This window comes from Ichthyophthirius multifiliis (genome assembly GCF_000220395.1).
Source record: "Ichthyophthirius multifiliis unplaced genomic scaffold scaff_1120509251395, whole genome shotgun sequence".
Taxonomy (NCBI): Eukaryota; Ciliophora; class Oligohymenophorea; order Hymenostomatida; genus Ichthyophthirius; species Ichthyophthirius multifiliis.
The window spans coordinates 42,644-64,164 of NW_004085915.1; the positions used below are offsets into that span (position 1 = coordinate 42,644).

General features: G+C 17.0%; 2 protein-coding genes and 1 non-coding gene across 3 annotated transcripts, besides 24 other annotated features; 2 read left to right on the forward strand and 1 right to left on the reverse strand. All coding sequences in view use genetic code 6, as the record gives it.

Moving 5' to 3' along the window:
- The first annotated feature begins 498 nt into the window (after positions 1–498).
- Positions 499–537: a microsatellite.
- A 443-nt stretch (positions 538–980) lies between these two features.
- On the reverse strand, positions 981–1,053 carry IMG5_194990. The gene has a single exon. It is a non-coding gene; the product is annotated as a tRNA-OTHER (tRNA).
- Positions 1,054–5,602: 4,549 nt separating this feature from the next.
- Positions 5,603–5,631: a microsatellite.
- Positions 5,630–5,670: a microsatellite.
- Positions 5,639–5,670: a microsatellite.
- Positions 5,639–5,679: a microsatellite.
- IMG5_195000 (K antiporter P-type alpha subunit family protein, putative) lies at positions 5,669–12,453 on the forward strand (the record flags this gene model as incomplete). The annotated part of the gene is made up of 7 exons (XM_004024357.1): positions 5,669–6,119; positions 6,260–6,890; positions 6,959–8,340; positions 8,535–8,958; positions 9,463–9,672; positions 12,134–12,333; positions 12,401–12,453. 7 exons carry the CDS (start codon positions 5,669–5,671, stop codon positions 12,451–12,453), a joined length of 3,351 nt encoding a protein of 1,116 aa, XP_004024406.1.
- Positions 6,127–6,209: a microsatellite.
- Positions 6,213–6,274: a microsatellite.
- Positions 8,346–8,399: a microsatellite.
- Positions 8,346–8,410: a microsatellite.
- Positions 9,908–10,001: a microsatellite.
- Positions 10,676–10,748: a microsatellite.
- Positions 11,124–11,184: a microsatellite.
- Positions 11,172–11,220: a microsatellite.
- Positions 11,229–11,288: a microsatellite.
- A 273-nt stretch (positions 12,454–12,726) lies between the features above and the next one.
- Positions 12,727–12,842: a microsatellite.
- Positions 12,791–12,889: a microsatellite.
- Positions 12,845–12,898: a microsatellite.
- An 857-nt stretch (positions 12,899–13,755) lies between these two features.
- Positions 13,756–13,794: a microsatellite.
- Positions 13,795–15,635: 1,841 nt separating this feature from the next.
- Positions 15,636–15,695: a microsatellite.
- A 72-nt stretch (positions 15,696–15,767) lies between these two features.
- IMG5_195010 (hypothetical protein) lies at positions 15,768–16,729 on the forward strand (the record flags this gene model as incomplete). The annotated part of the gene is made up of 4 exons (XM_004024358.1): positions 15,768–15,946; positions 15,993–16,069; positions 16,133–16,235; positions 16,299–16,729. The coding sequence occupies 4 exons, from the start codon at positions 15,768–15,770 to the stop codon at positions 16,558–16,560; spliced, it is 621 nt and encodes a 206-aa protein (XP_004024407.1). The 3' UTR covers positions 16,561–16,729.
- Positions 16,730–16,798: 69 nt separating this feature from the next.
- Positions 16,799–16,853: a microsatellite.
- A 1,028-nt stretch (positions 16,854–17,881) lies between these two features.
- Positions 17,882–17,944: a microsatellite.
- Positions 17,945–20,008: 2,064 nt separating this feature from the next.
- Positions 20,009–20,064: a microsatellite.
- Positions 20,065–20,404: 340 nt separating this feature from the next.
- Positions 20,405–20,463: a microsatellite.
- A 286-nt stretch (positions 20,464–20,749) lies between these two features.
- Positions 20,750–20,784: a microsatellite.
- Positions 20,785–21,521: the final 737 nt, after the last annotated feature.

Consider the following 21,521-nt stretch of genomic DNA (forward strand, 5'->3'; position numbering starts at 1 on the left):
TCGAAAAATAATAATAGGAATAAGAAACATAATAAAAATATAATAATTTAGAATAATATAAACTAAAAACAGTAAGATAGAATTATTTTTAAACTGAAATTTAACAAACATAAAACACTAATTAAATAAATTTACTTCGAAATAAAATCAAAAATAATTAAAGCCTGGATGAAAGTCATAAAATATAATCTCTTAATGGTAATAATTGTATAACTTCACGAAAAAAAAGTGAATAAAGTGTCATTGTTAAAAAAATTTAAATTTAATAATCATAAGAATTAATTAAAAAATATAAAAAAGTTTTGTTAGATATAAAAGATAGATATGTATTAAAATAAAAGCATGTAACTAATTAGTTCGAAATTAATAATTTGGATTTGACAAAGAATACTCTTTCTTAATTTTTTAATTAAAAATAACTAAAAATCGATAAGATTTTCCCTAATTCAGATAGGGCAAATTAAATTAATTAATTTATGAATAAATTAGAATAGAATGTAAAAAATTAATAAATTAAAAAAATAAAATAATTAAAAATGAGTAAAAAAATTGAACTTTTTGGTAGTTAATAATAAGTAAATTAAATTGCAAAATCAAAATAGTAAATTTATTACGATGAGTTTAATTTTATTATTCCTAAAAAGTTCTTAGTATTAAAAAGTAATTAATTTAAAAGTTCTTGATAATAGCATATTATAAATTTTATTTACAACAGATGTGTTTTTTAATAAAAAATAAATATAAAGAAATTCAACTAGTCATCTATAACATTTTTAATTTTATATAAACCTATAAATTAAATTAAAATAATTTTATATGTAAATATATAAACAATTTTTATAAAAGTGGCTGGCTACTAATTAAAAATAATGATTAACATATTTCATTCAATATTTTTTAATATATCTAAAAAAATTTTAATTTTAAATAAATATTACCTTTTAAATTTATTTTTTAAAAAAAAAACTAATAAAAAAGAGTAAAAGTGGCAGGTTTCGATCCTACGCTTCCAGTCTAAATATGATTGGTGTGCATCCACTACACTACACTTTTATAATGTTATAATTAGAATTAATTTGATATAAATAAATATCAGAATATTATTAGATATCTTTTATACATATAAGAATAATTTATAAACATTCATTATTTATTTCATTATGTTTTAAAGATAAAATAAAAACAATTCTTTCTTTTTTATTTTTAAAATGTCTACTAAATTAATAGAAAATTTATTTAGTATTTTATTAATATGTATTTTCATTTTTTTTCATTTAAAATAAAATACAAATTTAATATTTAATTAAATTACAAAATTATATAAAAAAATAAGTTGTAATTTTGATTATTTTATTTCAGTTACAATATCTACTTATACAAATTAATTATAATTATAATTAAGATAAAATTTAAAAATAATAAAGCAAAAAATTAATAAGGACTTTTAATTAATTTTATACTTGAAATAATAATATTAATTTCAATTAATTTTTTTTAAAAAAAAAAATTTAAATAATAAATAATACAAACGAAAATTTTATATATAATAATTTTTTAAATTAAAAATGTCAATTTAATATTTATTTATAAATTAATAAACTTTACCTATTATATTAGTTTCATTTTAAACGTTAAATAATATTATTTTATAAAAAATAATTTTCAGTTTCCTCAATAGATATCTCATTTTTATATATAAGTTTAACGAATTAATTTATATGTTGTAACTAAATTAATATGATATAAATAATTTAAATATTTAAAATTGTTTTACTTATTTTTCATAATCAATTTATTATTTCTCTTATTTATAATTTGTTAATTATTATAAAATCACCTATAATAATTATAATAAATAATAAAATAATTATAAAAATTTACACTTATATTTTCTATTTCGGCTTCTTAATTTATTAATTATTTACTATTCTTTTTTTATTAAATAAATAATTAATTTTTTAAGAAAAATTTAAAATATACCTTTATTATCATTAAATAACTAAACTTAATTTATCTCAAATTTTATTTAATAGATATACTTTTAAAATTTATTAATATGTAAAAGATAAATAAATTAATTTTAAATAATTATTTAATATATATTTATTTACTCACTTTTTTTTTTATAAATAAAAATGTGTGAAATTACTTTACTTTATTTCAATTAAAATATTCAATAAATTCTTTATAAATAACATTTTTTAATCAAATGAATAGTATATTAATTCTTTATTATTTTAATCAACATTTTCTTTTAATAAATTCTCTAAAATATAATAATCTTCTTCTTATTTTTCTATAATATAAAAATTATCATTTTTAAATGAAAATCCTAAAATTTAAATAAAATATTGATATTTATTTTAATTTTCTAAAAAATCCTAAAATTAAAGTATATTAACCTTATTTATATTTACAATACTAATAAATACTTCATTATTTAAAAATTGTCCTTTAAAATATTCTTATTTTTGTTTTGTTTAAAAAGTAAAAATTAAATATAAACTTTATATAATTAAAATTACATTTTCCAATTTTTTAATTAATTGTCAAATTCTTAAAACAGTAAAAATATTGATTTTAAGATTTGATAAAATCATCAACTAAAAAAATTTCTCTTTATAATTTTTCTAAAAATATAGCATTTTTATTAATTAAACTATCTTAAATTACAATTTTTATATTTTCATCGTCTTAAAAATCGCAATTTTCACTCATTTATTTTTTGTTTAATTATAAACTATTCAAATTAAAGTCATTAAATTAATCTTCATTTTATTATTATTCTTTTTGATTATTACCAATTTCTAATAAAATACAATTATTCTATTAATCCGCTTATTAGTCATTTAAGCTTTCTTAATTTTAAATATTTTATTAACTATTTTTTTTTCATTTAAATTTTGATATTTAAATTAACTTTATTCTTTTAAGTTAATATTTTCCTAATTTAATTAATTTTCATCTATTTTATTTTTAATTTATTAAAACTCTTTTTTATTATTTTCTTCGATTTCATAATTTTATATATTTTTTTCACTTTATTCATTTTATTATTATTTTGAATCATTTTATTCAATTAAAATTTTATTATCTATTTAATTTTAAATTGCATTTTTTTATATTTATTCATTTAGACAATTAGTATTTTAATATTATTAAAACTAATCAAAAACTTAATCAATTTAGTTAATTTATTATTTAACTTCTTATATATTTATTAATTAATTTTAATTAAATATTGTAATATTTTAATATATATTAATTTAGTTTTCTTATTATTTTAAATCTTACTTTTATTATGACATTTTATTATCTATTTTTTTAATATATTGCATTATTTTTTAATTTTTCTCAGGCAAAATTACACAATTTTGAAGACCTTTACATTTAATTACAAATTTATTAAATTAATAATATTCATACTATAACTCATTTATAGTTTATTATGCAGGTATTTATTATTTTTCAAATTATTAAACTAATAGATCTAATAAACAATAAATTTCTTGAATAACTTAATATGAAATTTATAATTAAATATGCCATAATTCATAAATATTCAGAAGACTTTTACTAAAATAAGTGATTTATTTAAAATACTTTAATAAATTATCAATACACTATTAATTATTTTAAAACTAGCTTTCTTTCAAATTTTAAAAATTTCCTGAAAAAAAGTCTTTATATAATAATCCTATTGATATTTTTTATTAAAGAACTTATAAATAATCTAAAGCAATTTAATAAGTAAAAAAATTATTTGAACTTTTTTACAAAATCAATTAAATTTCATTTAGTATTTATTGTATTTTTTAACTTTAAAAACAAATAATAGGTGCCTAAAGTAAATATTAATGAATTAAAATCAAAACTTTAATTATAATAATTAAATTATTTTAATTTTCGTTAACTAAAATCTAAACTTCATTATAAAATTTCTCTACTTTCTAATTATTTTTATTTGCTTTTTAAATCAATTTTTATATATATATATTATTTTAATTTTTTTAATCTTTTAATATTGCACTATAAACTAAAAATAAAATAGAATAAAAAAAAAACTAAAAAAAAAAAGTTACTCCATCCTTTTGTATCCGTAAGTGTTCTATAAAAGATGGTTTTAATCGACTAAGACATATTTTTATTTTCTCCTAATTTTTTTTAATTAAACAATTGAAAATCAATAACCCCATCACACTTATTAAACCCAATAACATTTTCAATATAAAAAATAACTTCTTCTGTCCCCAATCTATCGCAAGCTTTTTCCTAAAGCATTTTTTAAATCAGTTAAATTAATTCTATAGAAAACTCATTTTTTTCCGGCCAAAAACAATGGCAATTAATCGCTGCTAATTTAGAATCAAAAGGCGGTTTTTGGAAACATAAAATATAAGCTAGAACTCCTAAAGCAAAAATATCCAATTTTTAACTAATACTTTAATCTTTATATAATTATAAATCAATCAATTCAGGGGCTTGGTATTAGGGAGTTGTATTTTTTTCAATTTCTTCTTGTACTTATTAGATATCTTTTATTAATCCGATTTCGGGTATTATTTTATCTGTTATAGATCCAAAATCACATAATTTAAAATTATTATCTTCCGCATAGAGCACGTTCTCTATTTTGACATCCCTGTGTATTAGATTATGTGAGTGAATGTGTTTTAAGGCATGCGTTATATCATATATTATTCGAATTATCTAATTCTCTTGTAGTTGATGATGTGGTAGTAATGACATAAGATTAAATAAAGAACCTTTGGGACAGTTTTCAATTATTAATATACATACTTAGTCATTACAAATAGTTGTTTGGGCTGAACTTAGGTATTTGATTATATTGGGATGTGTATTTAATTTTTCATAGGCATTTAACTCGTTTTAGTATGATGTAAATGCTGGTGTGTAGTTTCGGTTCATTATCTTTGCAACGTATTTAGGGTTAGATGTTTAATATACGTAGGAAAAAGCACCTTAACCAGTTTCATGTTTTAATTGGATAATTTCTTAGTTTGATAATTTTATTTTTTATCCTTTATATTTATTATTTTTCATTTTTTTATTAATGATAATATTAATTTGTTTGAATTTTTTTTTTTTTGAGATAAATATTTATATGGATTTTTTTTGTTTTTATTATTAATATTATTTAAAAATAATATTTTTAATAATATATTATTATTTAATAAAATTTACTAATTTATAATAATTTTTTTTAATAAGAATCAAACAAACTTTTGTTTATTATAAATTGCAAAGCAATTAAAATTATTAAATATTTATTATTTAATATTTCTTAAAAACAAAAAGATAAAAAAATAAATTTACTTTGTTTAATAAAAAATTATCAAAAAAGTTAAAATTAAATTTTCTAATTATAATGATAACTATATAAAAATATAAAATATATATAATTAAAATATATGTTAAATTATTCAAAATAAATGAACTTTAAATTGGAAAAGACCAAAAAATAAATAATTTGTTAATATTTAAAAGAAGTACTTATGAATGAATATCTTTTGTTAAAAATATCTAAATGAAATATTAAATATAAATATATATATATAAAAGAATTATTAAAATAACACAAAATACAAATAATTAATACAAAATAATTAAAATAATAAAATATAAAAAAAAATTAAATAAAAAAAAAATGAAAGTAAAGAATTATCAAAAATTAAATGAAACACACAATTAAATCAATCCTAATTTAGAATACCAACCTAAATCAGAATCAATTCGATCTTCATTAGCAAGAAATTATGAAGATATTAAATAATCTATAGATTTATAATTTTATCAAGAAGAACGCAAAAGTGTATAAATAAACCGATCAAATTCAATATAGAATTTTAACAATAATCAAGATAATAATGTAATATCTTCGGTAAATAGTTCTAAAAAATACAAGGAACCTAACTCTTAATATAAAGCAATATAACCACATATAGATGATCCAGAGGAAAAAAAAGCATAAACAAAAGAAGCTTTTGGATTGATGGACGATCATAGAATTCCTTTAGAAGATTTGCGAAAAAGATTAAATACAGATTTTAAATAAGGTTTATAAGAAGCTATAGCTATATAACTAAATTAAAAAGATGGTAATAAATATATATATATATATATATATATATATTAATATATTTATATAATATATATAATAAATTTTATATATATTTACATTTATATATTTCTTAATATTATTTTTTGTTTATAATAATTAATTTAATATTAATTTTAGGTGATAATAAATTAACTGAAAAGAAAAAATTACCGGGATGGCTAAGGTTTTTCAAAGAAATATCGAATGGATTTGCAATATTGCTTTGGGTTTGTACTGTTTTATGTTTTATTACATATGGAATCGATACTTCATAAACATCTAATTTATATGTTGCTATAGTTTTAATGTTTATTATTTTATTAACTGGTTATCTTACATATATGTAAACTGCTAAAAGTGAAGCATTAATGGAAGGCTTTAAAAATTTCTTACCTTAAGTATGCTATGTATTCCGTGATGGTATGCTTAAATAAATTCCTGTAGAAAAATTAGTTATAGGAGATCTTGTTTAAATCAAAGCCGGAATGAAGATACCAGCAGATATCAGAATTATCGAAAGTATGGAAATGAAAGTCGATAATTCTCCTTTTACAGGAGAAACTGAACCCTTATTAAGAACCATAGACTGCTCTCATCCCTTAAACCCTTTAGAAACTTCCAACTTGGCATTTTTTGGGACTTTATGTACATCAGGAATAGGAAAAGGAGTAGTCATTAGAATCGGAGATAATACTACTTTAGGCTAAATTGCAGATTTAGCTTCTAGCGGATAGAAAGTAAAAACTCCTTTAAGAAAAGAACTAGATAGGTATTTTTATTTATTTTTATTTTTATATGAAAAAATATTAAAAATTTAAGATTTGTAATAATGATTAGTATAATCGGAGTTAGTCTAGGTTTTTTATTTTTCATATTAGACTTACTTGTAATAAAGGCAGGAGTAGCAAATTCTATATCTAATGGTATAGGGATATTAGTTGCAAACGTTCCAGAGGGTCTTTTAGGTTGTATAACAATATCTTTAGCAATAACAGCTAAAAAGTTAGCTGATAAAATGGTTTTAGTAAAAAATCTGGAAGCTGTAGAAACACTAGGTTCCACATCCTGCATATGTTCAGATAAAACAGGTACATTAACCTAGAATGTGATGACTGTAAAACATATGTGGTATAACGGATAAATCATAAATGCAGTCAATAAGTCTCAATTGCCTATTACATAGGACTTAGAATATGATATAAATGATAGAGGCTTCCAGGCTTTACATTTAAATGCAATTTTATCTTCAGAAGCTTAGTTTAATATTGAAGAAAATATAAATAGAGAAGATATAGACTTTTCTAAATGTCCAGTTTTCGGGGATGCTACAGAAACTGGTCTTTTGCGATTTTATTAATCTATAGAAGACGTGGAAAAAACACGTATGAAGTTCAAGTTTGCGAAAACTAAAGAAGGTGCTCCTGCGAGAATGCCTTTTAATGCAAACGATAAATTCGCATTGACAATAGTAGAATAAAGTACTAATGATTCTGATTATTGTATATATATTAAAGGTGCTCCAGAAAGAATATGGAAATTTTGCAAATATATACTACTTGAGCAACGAAAAGTCGAAATTTAATAAGAATGGGACAGAAAATTTAACGATGTCAATTTAAGGTTTGGAAAGGGAGGAGAAAGAGTACTTGGATTTGCTAAATTGCATTTATTAAGAGAAGAGTTTTAATTAAATTAAAGTTATTTTAATGTTTCTTCGAAGATTAATTATAATTTCAAGTTAGAAAATTTCACTTTTGTAGGGCTTATATCATTAATAGATCCCCCTAAAACAAGAGTACCTCATGCAGTATTGGAATGTAGAAGTGCAGGAATTAAAGTTATTATGGTTACAGGAGATCAACCTCCTACTGCAGCAGCTATAGCTCGAGAATGTAATATAATTCCAAGAAATGTGGAAACCAATGAAGATATAATGGAAAAAAATCCAGGGATCAGTTGGGATGAAGCAATTTAAAAAGCCAAAGCTATAGTAGTCCATGGAGATAGAATAATGGACTCTTTAGAACGAGAAAAAGAAGAAAATAATTAAGAATTATACTATATAGGATAATGGGTAAAAAAAGATTACTGTGTATTTGCGAGAACAACGCCTGCTTAAAAACTCTAAATAGTAAAAGCCTGTTAAAGTCAAGGATATATATGTGCTGTTACAGGTGATGGTGTAAATGATTCTCCTGCCATAAAATAAGCAGATATAGGTAATTATATATATAAATAAATATATAATTAAATAAATATATATATATATATATATATAGTAATATTATAATTATTAAATTTTTTACTTTTTAATGTAATTGTTTATATATTTATTTATAAATTTAAATAAATCATATTATTATTAATATTTGTTTACTTTTATACATTTAATCTTGTTTTTTAAATAAATAAGGTATTTCTATGAATTTAAGTGGTGCTGATGTAACAAAAGATGCTGCTGATATGATTCTTTTAGATGATGATTTTGCTTCTATAATAAATGGAGTTGAAGAAGGTAGAAAAATATTCGATAATTTAAAGAAGACAATTGTATATTTATTAACTTCAAATATTCCTTAATTAATTCCTTTTCTAATTAATGTTATTTTTGGATATCCTTTACCACTTTCTAGTATGTTTGTTTTATGTATTTGTGTAGGAACTGATATATTACCCGCGATTTCTTTAGCTTATGAGGAAGCTGAAATCGATATAATGACTAGAAAACCAAGAAAAAAAGATGACCATTTGGTATCTGCAAAACTCATTATTCATGCCTATCTTTTAATGGGACTTATTTCTACATGTGGAGGTTTTGCGGCTTATTTTACTACAATGTTATATATTTATTATTATTTTATATATATATAAACATAAATTTTTTTATTTACATATTCATTAAGTATTTTTTTTTATATTTATATCTTTTTTATACAAAAAAAGGAATTATTATGGATTAAGTCCTTAGATTTTGTATTAATTATAATATGACAAATTCCCTATTTTATATTCTATTACTAACGATATAAAAATTGGAGATGTTGCCCTTAGGATTTAAAATTCGACTATTTCGACTTCTCAAATCCGAATTCTGATTAGAATATATAAAATGCCTATTATAAATGTGTAGATGGTAAATTCCAAAAATTTAAAGATTACGAATTTCCTTAATGTGGTTCTAGTGATAAATCTCCTATTACTAATAATCAAGTATGTTATTCTACATAGGCCTTATTTTATGCTTAAACAGCTTTTTTTGCAGCTGTTGTACTGGTTTAATGGAGTAATGTTTTTGCTTGCAAAAGTAAAAAAATGTCCTTTACTACATCTCCTTTCAATAGTGTTATGCTTATAGGAATTCTTGTTGAAACTGTATTATGCGTATTCCTTTTTTATACACCTGGTGTTTAGAAAATTTTCGGAGGAAGACCCATTGATTTTTGGTAGTTTGGAATTCCTGGGTTACCGTTTTCGATGTTTTTGTTACTTTGGGAAGAAATAAGAAAAGCACTTATTAGAAGATTTAAATGGTTCGATAGATTTTTATGTTGGTGATTTTTTTTACTTAAAAAAAAAGTTTAGAGTTTTAATTATTTTGATTTAATTTTCTTTATTTATATACTTTTGTTTGTATAAGTTAAACATTATTATATTTTTTATTTATATTTAATCTTTATATTTATGTTTACATTTGTATTATTTTTTTTTTAATAATTAAATATTATTCTTATGTAATATTTTTTTTATATTATTTATTTAAAGATTTAAGAAACATTTTAAAAATTTTATAAATAATATATAATATAATTATAATTATATATTTATTTTATAAAGATAAAATATTTAAATTTTTATTATATATAAATATATATATATTTATATAAATTTTTTAAAATTAAATAAAATATTAAAAAAAAAGTTATGAAAACAAATATTAATGAAATTGAAGAATGCGTAAATTAAATATACAATTAAAATTTATAAAAAGCTCGCATCAAAACTGAATAAAATGAAAATTAATAAATAAATAATAAAATATAATCAGAATAAAATTAATATGAAAAAGCATAATAATAAAATAATAATTAATAACTCCCTAACATAAATAATGAGAATATACAAATTCAACAATAAACAGATTAATAGTAAGATTTTCATAATAATATAATAAATAATTCACAATAAAATATCTAAAATAGTTAAGATATATTTGAATAATTTTATAATATAAGAAATAATTAATTTGATCCTATCTTTTTATTTAATTAAGTAGATAGTAATAGTATTTTTTAAAATTAAACGTAAATAATTTAACATTAAATATAATAAAATTTATTTAGATAAATCTAGAGAACATAAAATTAAGGATATTAATAAATAAATGCACGAAATATGATTAAGATATTTATTAAAATAGCGATTTTTTTTTTTTTCTTTAATAGTTGTACACAAATAAATATTATTTATTATTTTTTATAGTTATATGTCAAATCATTTTAATATAATGTATTTCTTATTTTCATAGAAGAAATTTATAAAATTAAATATAATTTCAATAATAAGAAAATTAAGTAATAATAATAATAATAATAATAATAATAATAATAATAATAATAATAATAATAATTTTTTACAGATTAAAGAAATGTTTTAATTTTTTCTAATTATTAATATCATTTAAGGTCAAGATTATTTAGATAAATTTATTAATTTATATATATTATGTATTTATTTGAAAGTTAGTAAAATATAATTGAAGGAGCCTCTGAATAATAACTTAATTAAATAGACGATGTATTCAAATATAAAAAAATAAATAAAGAAGATGATAATTGTATTATATGTTTAAATAGGTTTATAATAGGTGAAAAGATAAGAAAATTTAAATGTGATCATTATTTCCATAAAATTTGTATTGATGAATGGTTAAAAAAAAAAAAGTAGTGTCCTGTTTGTAGAATAGACCCGTTTAAAAATAATCAATGATAAACTAAATAAAAATTATATATATATATATAGATAAATGTATATATAAATATATATATATATATATATATTTATATTTTACACTTTTATTTTATATTTTAATTTTATATTTTTCTAATTTTTTTAATAATTATATAAAATTTATAATTTATTTATAAATAAATTTTAATCAATTTTAAAATTTTATATATTATTTATTATTTTTAAAATTATCTTTTATTTTTTCATATTTATTTATCAATTTAATGTGATATTTTTATTATAAAAAATATTTAATCACGTAAATAATATATATAATAATTTATTGTAATAATTTATATTCATTATTTAATTATTAATTTTTAAAATTTAATATTTATTATTTTATTATTTTTTATTTTCATTAAAATTATAAATTCGAAATAAATTTAATTTATTATTAATATCACCATTTTAATTCAAATAACTCATTTCTACATAAATTATAATTATAAACATAAATATTAAAAAAACAAATAAATAATATTTAAAATTATTAATTTATATATATTTAAAATGATAAAATACCTTTTTATTAATAATTAATAATAAGTCTAAAAATATATTAAAAATTTACATATTTTTTATTTTAAATAAAAACAAATAATTATTAAATATATATTAATTATTTTTATACTTTATTTTTTCATATTTATTATTTTTTATTAAACATAAAATACAAAAATTCTATCGAATAAACAAAATTACTTAATAAAAGCAACTTTATTTAAAAATCAACTAATAAAATAAATAATAAAATAAAATTAAAAATGCAAACAAATAATTAGATATAAGAAACAATATTAAATCCTACATAAATAAACTTAAATCCCTTAGAATCAATATATCCATAATCAATAATATACAAAAATTAAAATGAAAAATAATATTAATTAGCTAAAAAATTAAGCGAAATCTAAAAAAAAAAAAATATACTTAATAATTAAAAAAATATACATAAAAAGACACATAATTTTATTTAAATATACTCCAAGAAAATAAATATAGGCCCACCCTAGAATGGAATCAAAATTTTGATAAATAAATTAACTAATTACTCTTGAATGTTCAATTAGGAAATAACCGTGCTATGGGTGGTATTTTTGGAGTTACTGTTTTAGGTACAATAGGTTTACTAGCTTCAGGGTTAAATCCGATTGTTTCAGCTGCAGGAGCGGTTGCAGGAGGTGTTATAGGTTAATATGCAGGTTAGAAGATTAAAAAGAAAAAAAATTTAAATAGAAAGTTTAATTGTTTTATCTTCTTTTATTAAAGATGGAATGCTTTATTATTTATGGAAAGTCTTTGGTAGGAAAATATAAGAATGATTTAAATACTTATAGATATTATATAGAAAAAATTATTGAGTAGTTAAAAATGATATGTTTTATACAATATTTTCGAACTAAATTTCATAGCAAATTAATAAATATTCTTTAGATGTTTATTAATTTTATATAAAATAATAAATAAAATATGGAAGCTTTAAAATTAATAAAAAAATTGACTAAAATGAAAATATAAGAATAAAAAAATAAAGATATTTTTATTGAAAATTATAATTAATTTTTTTAAAAAACAAAGAAATATTATAAGAAAACTAAAATAATATAGAAATTTAATAAAAAAATATTAAAACATAAGAAAAAAGTTAAAAAATATAAGAAAAAAATAAAGAAATTTAAAAATAAAATAATGATATTTAATAAGAAATATAAAAAAATAAACAAATTTTAAATTAAAATATAAAAATTTTACAAGAAAACTTAAAAAGTAAAGAAAAATTAGAAGAAAATTAGAAAAACTAAGAACACTTTGAATAATAAATAATAGATGTTGTTTTCAATGTTTTTTACCCTATTTATTAAATTTCCAAAATAAAAGAAATTCGAATAAACTCTGAACTTAAAAAATATATGTTTTCAGTTGAAAAATTAATAAAAAATTACTATATACTCAAACTAATAGACTCTAAATAAAAAACACATAATCAAAATTTAAAAAATAAAATACAAGAAATCGACGTTTTCCTAGACAAGCCTATAACAACACAATCTTTCAAAAAACTCTTCAAATAAGAACACATTTAAGTTTTTATTTAAGATTTTATTTATAATGATGAGACTAAAAGTGCCAATTAAAATGAAGTAAAAGGTGTATCTCCTATAAATGACTAGTAACTAAATAACGAAATTAACCATAAATAAAATAAGACTAATAAAGATAAAAGTGATTAAATCCAAGGCAGAGTGATCGACTTATATATGAATTGTATTGAGGAAGAATAAAAAATTGAAAATTAACAAAAAGAAGAATAAATATCTCAAGAAAAAGAAAAAGAGATAAAAACAGAAGAAAATAAATAAGAAAAAGACTTTAATATTTTCATGAAATAATCTACTTTAAAAATTATATTTGATAAACTTCCAAAAAATAACGCTGAAAACGAAAGTGTTTTTAACCAAACTTCCTTTTCTAAAAAAGGAAAATCCAAAAAAACAAATGAAATTCCATATATTAAAAAACTAGAAATTCTTCCTTAATAAAAAACAAAGAAATTATTTAATCTTAATCTTTAAATTTAAATTAAAATATTCCTTTTTAGAAATTGAATTCAGATTTCGATACAGATAATAAAATTAATTTATAATAAAATAATTTACTAATAACTTAAGGCGAGAAAAACTAAGAAAACTAAAAATTCAACACTTAGACAAACAAATAAAAATGCCAATACTCGGAAAAAACAGAAGACCGAAATACACAATTTAAAATCAAAAATATGGAAAAACTCAAAAATTTAACTGAATTAATAAGCGAAAACCCAGAGATAGCCCACAATAATTGGGAATCAGTAGTTAGAAAAGGAAATACAATATCAATTTTTACAAAGATGATTCCAGGGAATCCCTTGTGTTTTGGTAAGAGCGGAAGCACTTATATAAGGATGTACTTCCGAAGAAGTATTTGTGTAAATATATGACGCAAAAATAAGATAATAATGGGATAAAGTGACTTTAGGATTTCAAGTTGTAGATACTATTTAGGAAGGGTTGGATGTCATTTATTTTTATATTGATCCTGGTTTAGGAGTTTCTAAAAGAGATTTTTGCTAAACTAGAATTCTTAAAAAGATTATCCTTAAAAAGGATATATTACTATTGCATTTTATAGTACTTCTCATCCTTCTTGTCCGGAAAAAAAAGGGTTCTTAAGGGCACATTCATATATTTCTGGGTATGTTATTAGACCTTAGGGAAATGACACTTCATTAACTATATTAACTTAAAGTGATGTTAAAGGAGTTGTGCCGAAATAAATTGTTAATTATATTGCGGCTAGATAACCTCCAAAATGGATTGAGACAATGTAAAAAGGATGCATTTAATATAGGAGTAGTTTAAAGAAATGATAATATGTATTATTTATTTATATATAAGAAATTAGATTTAATATTATTTTAATTTTAAATAAGTAAATATTTTTTTAAAATAAATATATAGAAATAAGCATAAATATAATTTATATGAAATTAATCTGTTTTTTTATATTTTATTTTGCTTTAATATAATTATTATTTTATTTTTAAATTTTTTGTATTTTTTTTTTTTAATAAGTTTTAAATTAATTCTTTTAATATTTTTTTTTGGGAAAATGACAGATTTACTTAAATATTATTTATTTTCTTTATTTTTAATTTATTTTTTTATTAAACAAATTAACTTTAATTTTATTTGCGCTATTATTATTTTAAATTAATTTTTTTTTGGTGAAATCAAAACTATACTTAAATATCTTAATAAATTAATATTTTATATAAAATTCTAACCTCTATTTATATTTTAAGAATTTAATTGTTTGAATTGAATATATAATTATTATAAAATACTGAACTAATTTTTCTAAGATATATAATAAATATATGAAAGGTAAAAAATATTTAAATGCTTTACAATTTGACTTTATTATTAGTTTTCTAAATATTTGATATAATATCTTTTTTTTTTCTATATTAATTTTTTTTTTATCCCAAAATAAATTTCACCTAAAAAGCTTTTCATTTTTATAATTAAAGAATAGAAATATGAAAATAAATTGAAAGATTATGCAATTTTTATTAAAAAAAAAATACAAATATAAAAAAATGAAATAATAATAATATAGTGTTTTAAAACAAATCTATTTATATATTTTTTTAAAAAATAGAATAAATAATTTCAAAAGATATTTAAATTTATATATAAAAAATAAAAAATTTATGTTAGTATATAATTTATATATAGATATATTAAATAATTTTATTAATTTTTTTTTTTTTTTTTTTTAATAACTTTATTTAATAATATTTAAAGTCTATTAAAAACTTAAAATTATTTTATTTTTATTATTTATATAAAAAAAAACTCTTATAATTCATAAATCGATTTAATTCTATTTAATTCTATTAAAATTATATTTATATTCAAATTATATTCAAAATATATATAATATTTCTATAAGTATCTACTTTTAAAAAATATATAAATAATTTATGAATAAAAAATATATAAGCAATTTATTAATTAAAAATTAAATTAATAATTAATATTTTTTTTTATATGTATCTTTTAAAAAAGTTAATATATTAAATTAATAAAATAAAATGAAAGTTTATGTTCATTTAAAATTCGCACATTCAGAATAAGAATATTAAACATATTTACATGAAATACCCTAAGATAAATTAGATAATGATTATACATTAAATAATTTTATTTAAGATGCTGCCAAAACTAGAACTGATATAAATTTATAATATGCTTAACTTTTAACTAACGAAAGGTATTATATTTTATTTTATTTTATTTAAAAAATATTTAATTATTAGTGCAAAACCAATAAAAAATTTAAATATGCTTTTTAGTAACTTTTTTGATTAAAAAAGTGATGTATATATAATTTGTGGTAATATTTTTCTTTTTTTTAATAACAAATTGTATATTAATTTTTAAAATAATAAAACAAAAGATTAGCCATAACCTATTGCAGTTGGACGAGTTGATGAAAAAAAAATATATTATGAAACAATTAAGAATTTTACTTTTTATGAATCAGGAGAATGGAGTGTTAAGTATTTTATTTTTTTAAAATTAAAAATTCAATCATATTAAATTTTTTACAAATTAAATTAAAGAGTATTATTAGATTTTCCAAAAATACATTAACATAACGCAAAAAAAATATCTTGCAGATTTTTAGAAACAAGCTTTGAATTAAAAGTGCATGAATTTAATGGAAAAAATTATTAGTTTTCTGCTCCAAGAACTATGTATAGTCTTGATCCTGAAAAATCTAAAATCTAAATAAAGGAAAATTAAATAGTAATTTTAATCAGAAAAGCAAAAAAAGAAGATTCTTGGTTTACTTTGTTTAAAGTAAAATGTATTGGAGAATGAGATACAAATTAAAAATATAATTTTTTTAATTAATTATTATATAATTTTACTAAAAAATTTTTTATAAAATATATAAAAATAAAAGCTTATCCATTTATCAAAACTATTAAAAATAGTTTAATTTGTATATTTATAAGAAAAAAAAATATTATCAAAAATTTAAAAAGTTAATAATAATTAAATATTTCTATATATATATAAATACAAATAATGTTAAACTGTAATATTACATATGTACTTATAAATACTTTTTATACTATTATATTTAATATTTTTTATAATTATTTATAATAGAAATAAGAAAAAAATTATTATATTATTAAGATTATATTTAATGAAATAAATTCTATAAAATTTATAATAAAAAAATTTATTTTTTAACTTTATTTTCAAAAATGCAAAATGTTTTAATATTTTTTTTAAAAAATAAAAAAACAATATTCATATATATTTTATTTTTAAAAATATTAATAACTTTTTATTCATAAATAAATAATTTATATATTACTAATGACTGCAGCATTTGTAATTAACCCTATTAAATTTATTACTTTATTTCTTTAGCTTATTGCTGGTTGTATAGTTTTATATTCATATGTAATTTAAAATAATCTAATAAATTTAATTTATTAACTTTAAAACAAAAAAACCAAATTAAATAGTATGAAAATGTATTTGCAGGTATATCAGCAAATGCGAAAATAAATTCATCTGAATATAAAGAAGCCGAAAATAAGTATGTTTATAAATACTAATTAATAATTAACTATTTATTAAAACAGTTGTTTAGCAGCAGGAGGATTAATAATTTTATTTACATTAATTGAAATAATAATAGTTATTTATGGAATAACTATGCTTTATGATTAAATTAATATAATATGTAATAAAAATAATATTATTATTTATATATATATAAACTTAAAAATAAAAGAAATTTATTTGCATATAATTGGTTTTCTTTTACTTATATGGTTTATTTTAGATAAATGGCATTATTTATCTTTATGGTATATTTTTGGATTATTTAGGTAAATATTTTAAATTTAAATAAGTATTTTTATTTTATAACATGTAGTTTAATTCCAGGGTTAATAGAATTAGTTTCATGCATTCATGCTAAAATATACTATAGATCTATAAAAATATGAAAAATTTAAATATTTGATTTGTTTTATTTAAACAATATTTTATTAATTTATATATGTATACAGAATAAGGTTGTTTTGTTTATTATTAATTAAGTTAATTTTTTTAAAAAATAATTCTCTGTTTTTACAATTAATTTAATAATGATAAGAGAGTTTTAAGATAACAATTAATATATATATATATATATATATATATATATATATATATATATATATTATTATATATATATATAATTTTTAAATTTTCAATATTTATTTATTACATTTTTATTTAAAATGCAAATTTAAGAAAAGACTTCTATTTCATAATAAAATAAATTTTAATAATTTTCTAAATAATAACTAACACTATTATTAGAGCAAAGCCATGAATATAACGATAATTTATTAAAAATAATTGAAGAATTACATTATTAAAATAAAGATTATAAAAATAAACTCGAATAAATGTCGTTAAATAATAAATAATTATAAGAACAGAACAAAATATAACAAGATTAAACAAATATATTTTTATCAAGAATATAAAATTATGAAGAAATACAAGAAAATATGAAGTATAAAATTGAAGACTTATTAAAAAATAATTAAATTTTATAATAGCAATGTAATAAATTATAAAATAGTACTTAAAATGATTTAGAATAATTATAAATTTCCAGAAAAACATCTGTTCCATGTAATATTCAAAATGAAATAAAGCAAGAAATTATAAAATAATAACCATAAAATTAATCCAAATAATTAAATACATCAAATAATGTATCCTTAAATATTAAAAAATAAATTACAAATAAACTAAACAATTATATGATTTAATCTTCTAGGTATAATAATAAAGAGGATTTTCATAACAAAAATGTTCAATATTTAAGTATTTCTCAATATTCAAATAACGAAAATATATAAGAATATAAATAAAACAGTATTAATAGTAATTAATTATAAAGTAATACTAATAATAATAATTAAAACAAAAACTTAAATTAAATTATAGCGCCTTAAAAACAATTTATTTTTGAAGATTTAAGCAATTAATAATACAATAGTTAGTATAAATTTAAGTAAAACTTAAATGATATCACATAATATAACAATAGTAATAAAAAAATATTATATCTATTATTTTTTTTTAATATATAATAATAAAAAAAAAGCAAATAATAATATATAAAAAATACAATATTTAAACTATTCAAAAAGAAAAGATATATCGAAATGTTCTTTAAGTTCTTACCAATAGTAATACAAAAAAAAATATATATTTTAATAAAAAAGACTTTAATATTAATAGAATACAAAATAGTTTATATAAGAGTAGTTAAAATTTAACAAATAGTAACATTAATAACAATTATGTAGATACTAATAGTAATTTAATTGAAAATATAGATACATAAGAAGGTGTAGTAGATATAATTTAAGGTTTAAAAACATCATAAAGATATAATAACAATGATTTATAAATAATGAAAAATGAATACTAATCATAAAAACAATTTAAATTAATCCAAAACTTTTTATTAATATCAGCTTAATTAGATAATATTGAATAAAAAATAAAATCTAAAATTTTTAAGTTAGTTTTATATTTAAAAAATATAAAAAATAAATAAATTTATAGTTTAGATTCATAAATAATATATTTATAATCACAACCTAAATCAAGTAGTGAAATTGAAGAACTTAATGTTATAAATTAATTCATATTTCCTTTTGGTGTTGAAATTAAAAAATAAAAAAGAAAAAATACTGATATTGATATAAAAAAGTTAAAAAAAATTAATTTATTCATTTCTACTAAAAAAAAAAAAAAAAAAGTTTATCAGAAATAAAAAAACTTGATAAAAATAAAGATGCTTTTATTTTTGTTATTAAATCGCAAGATTCTTATGATAAAACCGGCATTAAAAATAGCGAATCTTTATAAGATATTTGCAATCCAAATAAACTTACATATTGTGTTTGTGTTGTAACTAAAGAATATATAAATTAAAGCCTTATTTCTTAAAATACAAATGAATATAAATAAATTAATGATAAATAATATTATTATACAGCTTCTAATGTTTATTGTATTACTTCTAAATATCCATTTTTTGATTTCTTTTTTTAAATAATTGAATAATAAATAAGTATGAATTTAATAAATATTAAATTAAATTAATTAATTTTTTATTTATTTTATATTTAAAATAGATTAAGTAAACATTAATAAACTAAATAAAATAAAAGAAAATTAATATGATAATTAGTTAAGCATAGATATTAAATATTTAAAAGTAAATATAAAATTAATATATATATATATATATATATATATATTTATATATTTATATATTTATATATATATTGTTGTTTATATTAATGTATATATATCAATTTTTATAAAATATAAGAATTTATAAAGCACTGAAACTTTAAAAATAATTGATTAATGTATTAAAGTAAATTATTCTTTAGATTATGGCTTAAAACTTAAATTTTATAAAGAACTACTTACACTAGATATACCTTGTAAATAAGAATGTCTCTATCTAGAATCCAAATGGGGAATGGTAAATGCTATTTCAAATATGAATGTTTATGAATTTGTATATTTATTATTTTCTTTACTTTTAGAAGAGAATTTAGTATTTGTTTCTAAAAATAGTACTTTATTAACATAAACATTGTAAAATAATTTTTTTTCAATATATATATATATATATATATATATATATATATATATATATATATATTATATATATATTTTTTTTTCAGGCTACTTTTTATTTCAATAATAAAACCTTTTAGATGGCTTTTTCCAATAATTACATTTTTAACAAATGATTTAATTCATATGTTTGATTCTCCAGTTCCTTTTATTATGGGAGTTAATAAAGGTTATTAATTTATTAAAGAAAAATAATTTAATAAAACACATGGACATTGTGTTTTTATTAATTTAGATAGTTTTGGAATAAGCTAAAAGAAAGAAATTATTTATTAAAATAAATTATATTAATAATTAGTAAATATACTAGAACCAATATTTTATGAATTAAATTAATTAAATGAATTTAATAATTAATTGAGTGAAATAGAAATGTATTAAGAAAACTTTAAAAAATAATAAATTTGTATTAAGGTTTTTAATTGTTTAAAAAATTACTTTCAAAATCATATACTCATTTATTTACCAAATTAATTAATACTTAATGATAATGTAATAAAAAAAATATATATTTAAAAAAAAAAAAAAAAATATAAAATTTATTATTTAAATAAAGAAATAACTTGATTATGATTAAATTAGATAATAATTTATTTAAAAATAAGGAAATTAAGAATAATTCATTTAAAAGTTTGTACAAACTTAAATGTTTAATTATTATTTAGAATAAAGATACTAATATTGAAATTTTTATTTTTTTCATAAATAATGTACTTTACTTAACTATTTTTTTTTTTGTATTATATTAAAATAATAAACTATTTTGTTTATTATAAAATTAATAATTTTTTATTTTTTAATAAAAAAAGAGATATATATTAATAATCCAAAATTCATATGATATATTATGTATAATCTAAAAAATATATTTTAATATTATTATAAAAATCATATATATATTATTTTTTACTTAGATATAATATTAGATTATTACAATTATTATCCTTTTTTTATATTTTAGTATATAAAATTTTATATTTAATTTAATATCATTTTAAAAATTAACTCAATGTCATTAAAAAAATAAAATAAAAAATTATCTAAATGTAAAAAAATAAAAATATAAAAAAAAATAAGCCAAATTAATAAAACAA